This window comes from Phocoena sinus, chromosome 1 (assembly GCF_008692025.1).
Source record: "Phocoena sinus isolate mPhoSin1 chromosome 1, mPhoSin1.pri, whole genome shotgun sequence".
NCBI lineage: Eukaryota > Metazoa > Chordata > Mammalia > Artiodactyla > Phocoenidae > Phocoena > Phocoena sinus.
The window spans coordinates 185,222,679-185,233,251 of record NC_045763.1 but is presented as its reverse complement, the minus strand read 5'-3'; the positions used below and the strand labels follow the sequence as shown (position 1 = coordinate 185,233,251).

General features: G+C 63.2%; 1 protein-coding gene across 1 annotated transcript; it reads left to right on the top strand.

Annotated features, from left to right (window-relative positions):
* The first annotated feature begins 410 nt into the window (after positions 1-410).
* PTPN7 (protein tyrosine phosphatase non-receptor type 7) lies at positions 411-10,137 on the top strand. Its single transcript, XM_032633059.1, is given in 12 exon segments — positions 411-520; positions 1,317-1,598; positions 1,600-1,676; positions 2,085-2,268; positions 2,556-2,640; positions 3,765-3,841; positions 4,964-5,101; positions 5,422-5,532; positions 6,149-6,306; positions 7,624-7,737; positions 8,507-8,647; positions 8,807-10,137. Coding segments are annotated over 10 exon segments (1,086 nt in total). The 5' UTR covers positions 411-520; positions 1,317-1,550; the 3' UTR covers positions 8,601-8,647; positions 8,807-10,137.
* Positions 10,138-10,573: the final 436 nt, after the last annotated feature.

Genomic DNA, 10,573 nt, shown 5'->3' with positions numbered 1-10,573 from the left:
TCTGTGCCCACTTCTGTTTGTGCCTGGCATGATTCCCGCGGCTTGAAGGGGCAAGGGCTTCCAGGGCGAGGCTCCGAGGCAGAAGCAAAGAAGTGGAAATCAGTCTCCAGCCGAGGTCCGTGGGAGCCGGAGTACCCGGACCTCTGCGGGGCAGCCTGGAGCTAGGCTCGGCTCGGCCCTGCCCCACGAGCAGGCAGAGGCTGGACGCGCCCAGGACCTGGAGGAGATGCCCTGGAGGAGGGGGCCGGGTGGTCAAGAATGGCCCAGCGCCTCGGCCATTCCCAGCGAGCAGGGCCGGGCCGTGGCAAAGGTGCTGGGACAGGCCAGCGGCCCCCACAGGGGCAGAGGCGGGAGGCCACCGACCCCTGGTGGTGGCAACAGGCAGCTGGGGCGTGCGTGGGTGGCAGCGAGGAGGGGCGGAGGGAGGAAGCTGGCTTCCTGAAGCCTTCTCAGCCCTCAAAGACAGGCCAACAGACAGACAGACAGCTGGCGAGAGGCGCTGGGGGACACAGCTGCTTCAGTACGTACCTGAGCGGGCCGGGGAGGAGCCCCGCGGGCCAGGGCTGTGCGAACCTGGGGAGACACGGGAGGGCGTCTGGGGGGGGCATGAACAGGAGGGTGCCCGGGGCCACGGCGCCCGGCTGGGGCGCGGGTGCTGACCCCCTGACGTCCCCGAGGGCCGGGCAGGGCCCGCAAGGGAGAGAAGAGGCGGACGAGGCCCTCCTGCTGCGAGAGCCTCTCTGCCCGCTCGGCCCCTGCGGGCGCGGTGACCCCACAGCCCCTCCCGGACTCGGAAGCTGGGACTCTGGTCTGGAAGATGGGGACTGTACCCCAGGGGAGGGTCCACCACCACCTCTGCGCCCCCTCTTGTGCCCCCAGCTGTTGCCTCCCCATGTGCGCTGTCGCTCAAGGGCTTGGTGAGGCCATTTCCTGTGACGGTTACCGACCGAGGCGGGCTGGGGGGGGATGGGCAGAGGAGGAAGGAAACACCCCCAGCCTCCGTCCTTGGACAGAGACCCCAGGAGCCAGGATGCCCCTGGGGCTGGAAGTGCCAGCAGCCTGCACGCCCGGGGCCCTGGCTGGCTCCAAGGCTGCAGGAGGCCTCCACCTTCTCATCCAGAGGAGGCCCCCATACACCCAGAAAGGGTGTGTGTGAGCCTTTCTTCCATCCAGAACCGCTGTATTCCCCCCTCGCCCTCCCTGACCTGGCCTCCAGCGTGGGGCTGGGGCAGCACCCCGCCCCGCCCCGCCCCCCGATTCCTTCCTATCTTCACCCACAGTCTCTACCCTTCATCTTGCCCTTACTCTAAACACAGGCTGCCGCCTCCTGGGTGCCCCTGCAGAGATCCTGGTCTTCCCAGGGTGAAAACACCGCCACTTCCTGGGGAACGGAAGACACCCCAGTGAAAACAGAGGTGCCAGAGAGCAGAAAGCCGGCCTGGGCCTGGGAGCCTCCTCTGGCCGGCCCAGCAGCCCAGAGGTCAAAGGTCATGGCCCAGTGAGCCTCCCCTGGGCCCAGCCCCCGCCGCCCCCCCACCCCCACCCCGAGCATGGTCCAGGCCCACAGGGGGCACTCCAGAGCACAGCCACCGGCCACCCCTTCCCCTGAGGGCAGCCATGACCCAGCTTCCACCTGACCAGGCGCCAGCCAAGAAGCACGTGCGCCTGCAGGAGAGGTGAGACCTTTTCCGGGAGGGGCTTCCCTCCTGCGGGACCCTCGCCACCTCTCCAGGAAAAGGAAACCAGATGTGCTCATTTGCATGTCATTTGCATGCCTTTTACCTGTCTGGGGCACAAGCTCTGCGTCAGCCTCGCACCTGCGCCCCAAGCCCCAGGTCGGGTTGAGCACCCCTGGAGGGGGCCGGGGCCTCCAGGCCTGGATGCTGGTCAGAGCTTTAGGGGCCGGGCCGGGAACGGGAAGTGGGGGCACCAGCTCTGGCTGACAAGGGGCGGAGGTGCACAGGGCCCGGGGCCTCTGGGGCAAGGGGAGACAAGGAGCCGCCCCCCAGAGGTGCCCGTAACAATCATAACCGTCAGAGGCTGGCACGCGTGGGCTCACGGGGCACTGGCTGTCTGTGCTGCAGGCGCGGCTCCAATGTGGCTCTGATGCTGGATGTGCGGTCCCTGGGGACCGTGGAGCCCATCTGCTCGGTGCGCACGCCCCAGGAGGTCACCCTGCACTTTCTGCGCACAGCCGGGCGCCCCCTCACCCGCCGGGCCCTTCAGCACCAGCCACCCAGCCCCAAGCAGCTGGAAGAGGAATTCTTGGTAAGAATGCGGGGTCCCCTCCGCGTCACTGCCCTTCTGAATCAGGAGAGCCAGCTGGCACCACTCTACCCTGGCCTGCGGGCCTGTCCCCTTTGGGCCCCTGGGAGAGAGAACCCCGGGGTCTCCAGGAAGGAACCCGCCCAGCCTCCCTCCTCTGCCCTCCGCCACATCTAGACCTGCGTCCTGATGCCAGGAGGGAACAGCTGGGTCCCAGCTCTACTGGGAAAGGTGGAGGGAGAGGAGGCTGGAAGGGGGGTGGCTGTTCACTTGCTCCCTCCCCCCGCCAGAAGATCCCCTCAAACTTTGTCAGCCCTGAAGACCTGGATATTCCTGGCCATGCCTCCAAGGACCGATACAAGACCATCTTGCCAAGTAAGGACTGCGGCAGGGGCCTGGGGCTGGAGGTGTTCAGAAGGCAGAACACAGCCTCAGCCAGGAGAGAGCTGCCGTACGCAGAGGCTCTTCTTCCGGCAGAGGAATGCCCACATCCGGGCCTGGCCAGGGAAGGGGAGCAAGTAACCACAACCAGGATGATGCTAGGCCAGCACTGCTCAGTGTGACCCCAAGAAGCCGGCCTATGGTGTTCTTATCCCCATTTTACAAATGAGGAAACCAGGTCACAGAGAAGTTGTGTAACTTGCTGGAGGTCACACAGCCAGTTGCACCAAACCTCCTTCCTCCTCTTCTTCCCACGTGGGAAAGGGCCCACACAGGTCTGCGGGGGGAGAGGCCCCACCAGGATGGCTCCCCGAGAGGGGCCTGGAGGACCTCAGATGGACACAGGGAGGAGGCTGCAGATGGGGGTCCCGGGGTCAGCGCCTCCTGTCTTTCAGAGGCAGGCACAGGCCCTCTGAGCACGAGGCCTGGGGACACTCTCCCCTCCCGCTCCGCTCAGAGCACCCTTGTCTGGCCAGGCCACCTCCAGGAACCCCCAGTCTGGAGGCCACAGCCCTCTGCCTGCCTGGGCCAGCACTCAAGGAAGGGGGACTGCCCTGCTCCTGGCCCCGAGGCACCCTCCGTCCAGACCAGCTGGCCCTGGGGAGCCTGCTTCTTCATCTGGCTTGGACTGGAGTTGGAGAAAGGCCCCCTTAGACGGACGGCCAGGCTGACTCGCCCTGGGGGTGGAATGAAGCCTCGGTTCCAGTCCTGCCTCTCAGGAGACAATATCTCTTTTTCCATTTGTATTGCTATGACCCTGTTCTGTGCCTCACTGCTCTCCAAACTAGAATGTCGTTCAGTAAAGGCTCTCTCCTCACTTGTCCATCCTGCCCAGCACCAGCCAGGGAACCTTCCCAGTTACTTCTTTGACCATGGCCCACTGCTGGTCAGGAACGTTCTGTGGCTCCCTTCTGCGTGCATATGAAATGATGCCATAGGTATCGGCCACCTGCTCGCAGGTGCCGTGACCAGCACAGGACTCCTCTCTCTGGCCCAGCGTGAGTTTGCTTTGCTGGTCACCTTTTGACCTGTGGCCTCTGCTGATTTTTACTTCCTAGACCCCCAGAGCCGCGTCTGTCTGGGCCGGGCGCAGAGCCGGGAGGACGGAGATTATATCAACGCCAACTACATCCGGGTGAGTCGCCGTCGGAGAAGGGGGGGGCTGTGTCCAGAGAACCCCCAGGACACCGCCTAGCACGGCTGGTGGTTGGGGCACCTGGTGTCCCAGCTCCGAACCACGGCTGCCACAGCCATTCCGAGCCAAGCCGGCGCAAACAGGCCAGGACGCCAGGCGGGAGCACAGAGCAGACGTCAGACGCCGGAAGGAAGACCCCGGTCTCCTGGGCGCACCCCGTCCCACCGCCCCTGCCAGCCTCACAGCGCGGAGGGCGGCTCGGGCCAGGCCCAGCCTGCGGCTCCCAGGTCTGCACGGAAGGTGCAGCGCCAGCCGGGGGCGCTCGGCAGAGGCTCCCTCCCCTCTGGCCTTCGCTGCTCCAGGCAGCCCCTCCTTCGTGGAGACGGATTCAGTCAAGGAGCCGGGAAGCAGGGAGGCCGGCTGGGCTCCATCCCCAGCGTCAGCCCGCAGGGGTGGGAGGCGGCAGGTGCAGACTGCGCCCTCTAGCGGCTCAGAGTGGGTGGGACCGCGGCCGGGTGCCCCGGTGAACAGCCCGCAGCCGGGGCCGACTGGGGTGGGGGGGAGGGGGGGGAGGAACGCGGCCCGGTGATGGGGAGTCTGGGGAGTCTGGATTTCACCGTGCCCTGAGGAGCAAGAAGCTGAGGACCCTGAAAGGGAGAGAAAAGGCTGACAGGAGTGTGCTACGCCTCGCTGCTAAATGCACAAAGTAGCACGTAGGGAAATATCCGCTCAATAAATACCGAACTGTTTCTTCGCCTTTTGCGCTAGTATTCAATAGAAAGCAGCAGGGGAGGAAGGGGACATTCACAGAGGCCCTGAAAGATGCTAGACTCAACCCAGCACACGTCGTAGAGTTTGGTCTGCACCACGTGCTGCCGGATGGCCATTGCACCCCGTTTACAGACCAGACGCTGGGAAACTCGCTCTCGGCTGCACAGGCAGTGAGCAGAACAGGGGTTGGAACCCGGATGTTCTCACTCAGAGCCCGTGTCGTGTCCACCATGTGGCGTCTGGTGTGTGTGTCTGTGACGTGTGTGTCCGGGCTGCACGGCACCTGCAGGTCTGGCCACCCCAGGGCCCTGGCCTCACCGCCCACCCTTCCCCGGCCTGCTCCGCCTGCAGGGATACGGTGGGAAGGACAAGGCCTACATCGCCACCCAGGGCCCTATGCCCAACACCGTGTCAGATTTCTGGGAGATGGTGTGGCAGGAGGAGACGTCCCTCATCGTCATGCTGACGCAGCTCCGAGAGGGCAAGGAGGTAGGAGGCTGAGGTGCAGTCCCTGGCGAACCCAGACGGACAGGCTGCACCCATGTCTGCAGCACACCCCTGCTGGGGCAGCTGCGGGCAGGGGCCTCCCCTGGGAGCTGAGGACACCTGTCAGTTCCTGAGACACTTGGCAGGGAGGCCAGCCCCAGCCAGAAGCAGGGGTGGGAGGGGCACTTTATCTGCAGGTGTCAAATTCAGGACAGCCCAGCCCTCGCAGCGCAGCGGGGTGGAAATGCCGCAGGTGGTGGTGGGGGTGGGGTCCCCGCTCCCATCTCTGCCCTGGCCCCTGACTCCCAGCTCCCTCCCCCCAGAAGTGTGTCCACTACTGGCCCACGGAGGAGGAGACCTACGGGCCCTTCCGCATCCAGGTCCAGGACGTGAGAGAGCGCCCGGAGTACGCCGTGAGGCAGCTCACCATCCAGGTACCGCCCTCTGGTCCACAGGGAAGTCGGGCCACCCTCACTCTCTGGAGCTTCCCTGGGAGGCACCGGTTTACTCAGGGAAACCTGCTTGAAGCCACATATAAAGAGCTGCTTGGGACCAGAAGAGGGATGTGGGTGCTGCCCTCAGGGAGCCTCTAGTCCAGTAGGGCAGCGCCAACGATCCATGTGGGAACCGCCAGGAAGGCCCAGCGGTCTGTGCCAAGCGCCCGGAGGAGGGGGCGGGGTCCTGGAGTCACTGCTGGAGGAACCGCAGGCCGTTTGACAAGATGCTTAATAACTTGTAAAAGTGCCTAAAAACGCATCTGTTATTGTGTAGCGTCTTCTGCTCTCCAGAGCGTTTCTCTATCCCCCGGGCATCATGGTCCCATTGTCAAGGTGAGCAGAGTGAGGTCACGTGCTGGCTGGAGGCAGAGCCAGGACTGGAACCGGGGTCTCTCCGCCCTCCCCAGAGGTGTCCCAGGAGGGAGCGGTGGAGCAAAATGAATGGGACCAGGCTGGCGTCCTCTGCTCCGGCTCCCTCCAGCCCCAGCACCAGGGAAGCAGACGGGCGATGCCCTCATGCTGTGCCCTGTTCTCATGCCTTGTCCCCACCCAGCACCAGGAAGAGCGCCGGTCAGTGAAGCACATCCTCTTCTCGGCCTGGCCTGACCACCAGACCCCAGAGTCGGCTGGGCCCCTGCTGCGCCTGGTGGCCGAGGTGGAGGACAGCCCAGAGACGGCTGCCAACACTGGGCCCATCGTGGTCCACTGCAGGTATGTGCCCCCTCCCCCGGAAGCCCTTCCTCCCCGCTGGGCCCCTCCTGGGAAGGAGTCTAAGCAGAGCAGGCCCAGGTCTTACTTGGACAGGGATCTCTAGGTCATTCAGCAAGTGCTCTGTCCTTCCCTCTGGCTGCACAGCCTGGACGTGCGGGCTGGACACCCAGGCACAGTCTGGAGAGGCAGCTCCCAGTCTGCAGAGGCCGGAGACGGGCATGATCCCCGCTGTCAGGAAACGCATTTATTCACTCATGAGTGTTTACTGAAAACCTGGTATTGCCAGGCACGGAGTTAGATGAGACAGCTGCGAACAAGACGGTTTGGTTTCTGCCAAGTTTTATGGTCTGGTGGGAAAGACAGCCAACGAAACGAACGGGACACAGCACGATGACAACATAATGGTGGGGGGGGGGGCACAGAACGAAGTCGCCCAGCCCAGACTTTGGCCAGAGAACATCTTCCGGGAGAAATGACCTCTAAGCCAAGCTAAGACCTGAAAGGTGAATCAGCCAAGCGAAGATGTTGGGGGCGGGGTGGGGAAGCATGCCAGGCAGATGGAGCAGCACGTGCAAAGGCCCAGAGGTGCAGTTTAGACGCTGACGTGATGCTGGGAGCGGAGTCAGCGAGTAGGGGCCGGAGTCACACGGGAAGGGGGCAAGGATGAAAAAGCCTGGAAGATAAGTGACGAGGGGCCTCACGGGACTGGCTCGGAAAACTGGATTTGCCAGTTACAAAGAATACTTAGGCCGCAGGGTAAGAAGTGGAGGGATGCAGGGGACAGACTTAAAATAAGGAAAGCATTCGGGATGCACATTCTAACTAGAACACAGCGGCCAAAAGCACAGGCAGAGGGGTTGGGAAACCCCTCCCGCAGGTGCACCCAGACGCAGTGCTGGGAGGTCCGGGGCTCACAGGGGAAGACTTCCTGAAGAAGGGAGGAAGTTAAGGGCAGGACAGAGCAGAAGGGACAGGACTGTGGGCAGGACCGAGGCGGGCAAGGGGGCCGGCGCCAGCAGCTGTGAGGACGCAGCACGGTTAGGGAGGGACGTTCCGCGGGGTCATCCAGCCCAGCCTAGGCACTGTCAGCGGGAAGCTGCTGCCCCCACACCGAGCAGGAGGGAGCTCCTCCAAACGTCCACAGGGACCCGAGGGTGACCCGGACCGGCTTTAGGGGGAGGCCAGCGAGGGATGCAGACGCCCCCGTGGCCGCCCCCCGCCCCATGGAGGCATCCCTATTTCCCTTCTGTTCCCCACCCACCCGGGCCCCTGTGACCTCCCCGCCCCCTCCCTGGACCCCTGGACCCCTGGACCCAGCGCAGGGATCGGCCGGACTGGCTGCTTCATCGCCACCCGCATCGGCTGCCAACAGCTGAAGGCCCTAGGGGAAGTGGACATTCTGGGCATTGTGTGCCAGCTGCGGCTGGACAGGTGGGTCTGCGGACTGAGCGGGGCCCTTCACCACCAGGCACTTCCTGTGGGAGAGGAAGGGGCCCCTTTCGCTTAAAGAGCTGTTCTTTTGCAGCTCACACCCTGGCGAGAATCTCTATCTAGAATTTTAGCTCTCTGGCGGGGGGCGGGGCGGGGGGCAGAGGTGGTGCGTCTGGAGTTAAATAGGCCACGCTGTGGATTTACCCGAGCTTTCGATCTCTTCTGTTTCTTGTCTCTGTTTTTCCAAATTCCCTACTCAGGGGAAAGAATACGGTTGGTTGTCGAAACTAGGCGGCCATAGGCAATGCACAGAAGCTCACTGGATTTGGAGAGAGAGGACCAGGGTGCATCTAACCGAGCTGTCACTGTGCTTCCCTGGGTCCCCATTTCTTTATCTAGAGAGAGACAATGGCCCTTTCCCCAGAGAGCTGCTATAAGGAATGAGCTAACTGATGTGAAAGTATCTGGGGAACACGAGCGCCTACTACACACACATATAGAATTATTACTTCTAAGATTACCGGGAGGAGGAAATCTTGGGGTCAGGAATGTTCCTGGCCCAGCCTGGGGACTCAGGGGCTGAAGGGTCAGAGGAGACGCCTGCCCGCATGGGGCCCCTCCTACCCCCCACCGCGGGCTGGGGAGGGTGCAGCGGGAGGGGTCGGCTGCAGAGAGGATGCACCTGGAAGGAGGAGCCCGACAGGCCTTCGGGAAGGTCAGGCTCTCCCCTCCGGACCGCCGTTCACGGCCTGTGCACCTCTCCCCGCAGGGGGGGCATGATCCAGACGGCGGAGCAGTACGAGTTCCTGCACCACACCTTGGCCTTGTATGCCGCCCAGCTGCCAGAGGAGCCCAGCCCCTGACCCTGGCACCCTCCCCCGCGCAGGGCCGCCTCCCTGGGCCTGGGAAGGTGGGTTTGGGAAAGTGGGCCTTGTGACCTGGGGAACCCCCTGAGTGGGCATGGGAACAGGGTGCCCCTCGGGGTGTGTCCGGGGTCACAGGAAGCTGGACGGTGAGGACAGGGCTAGACACTGTTCTTCAGCACTGCCCATTCCCCTGCTCCCTGCAGAGGCCCCCCATGTCCCTCCGAGCTTAAAGCTGGCGGCTGACCTTTACAAGAGCATCCTGGTCCCTGCAACGCCGCGTGAGCCTCAGTCTCCCCCTCGGACATGGACATCAGGTGCTTTACTGCCACCGGGGGAGAACCACCAGAGGAGCACCTAGAAGCCACTCCAGCTGCACCCCCTTCCTGGGGCTGGCGAGAGAGTGACCCCAAGATCACCCCCCACCCTGGCCCAGCCCGAGAACAGGCCGATGACCTGAGCTGGGAAAAGCCTGGTGCTACCTGGGCCAAGTCCTCAGCATCCTAGCAGGGACTCTGCCTCTTCACCCACATCCGTGAGGCTGGACACCCCCCAAAGAGAGCAGGGACCAGACTGCCCCCGTGCCCACACGAGTGTCCGGGGAGCAGGCTATGGAGCTGACCTGGTGGGACAGTTGAACTCTCGAGAAGAGGGAAAGTGTGTGGACCCCTTGGAGGCCCAGACGGCTGCCCCTGCCTCCGTAACTGCCGGCCGCCCACCCCAGCTACTCTCCAGGGAGGCCCAGAATCTTCTGCCTGCCTTCGCACCCCAGAAGGGACTCCGAGTACCCAGGGAGGACACAGGAGACGAGCAGGGAGCCGAGGGCACTGGCTGACTATTTAGACAAGCAGCCCCGCCATGGCCTCCTCCCTGCAGAGCACACCTGGACGGCTGGCTGTTGCCACGAGCCACCCGGGTTAAAGCACCTACGTGGACCCAGGGGCTCAGGCTGAACCCGGACCCCCCGTAGTCTACCCCGGAGAGCTGACTCCCTTCCGCACCTCACATCCACACGATGTCCAGGGCCCCCCAGCTCTATGTCAGGGCTGACCACCGCACCCCAGGGAGGCGTCCAAATCCTTCATCCTTGAATCCGAGATGGGCTGCCCGTGGGGTGAAGGCAGGCACCATCCTTCCAGGTGTTCGGCCCCTGGGGGCTGCCTTGGCCGGGGCCAGTTCTCCGAGGAACCCCCCAAGGAGCTGGGTCCCGGAGAACAGCTGGCCTTTCCCTCAGACAGCGCTTTTGGAAAACATGCAGCGTTGGAACCGAGGATGACTTCCTAATGCTTCTGCTGGTCTCCTCCTTCCTCACCGCCTGGGAATGGGCTCACACCCTCCTGAAGCTTTCCTGCCCTATGAGAGGCACTCCCAGGGCCCATGGCGCCTGGTCCTCCCTGAGCTCAGACCCCACAGGAGGAAAGCCACCGCACAGGTGGCAGGCTCCCCTCCCTGGGTGCTGTTACCCCAACCCTGTCCCAGAGCTTGAGGACAGGCTCTGAAGAGTGACCAGGTGGGAAAATAAAGACTTCGCGGATGACTGAGTCATTCCTTCTTTCCCTCTTCCTCTCAGGCCTCTGGAGCCTCTTTACATCAGTAGAGACGGTGAGAATCCACAGGCCAAGAACCGGCTGCTGACCTTCACCCCAGACGTGCACTTTTACAGCCCTTCCAGGGCCACGTGAAACAAAGTGACACTGGAGTCAGTCTGGGAAACGGGCAGAGGTGTTCCTTAGGCGCTAGAGAGGGACTCACAAAGGGCAAGGACTAGAAAGACCATGTAGGTTAACAATTTAATAACCCAGGATATTGCACGGGGCCAGGACTTTGTGATTCCTCCACTGTAGCAACTGATCATTTGGGGTCAACTCGGCTGGGCTTGGCAGATATGGTTGATATTGAAACTTTACGCACGTTTGACTAAAACCACGGACGCCACGTGAGTGCCTGTGGAGGCCAAGTAGGAAGGCACGCCC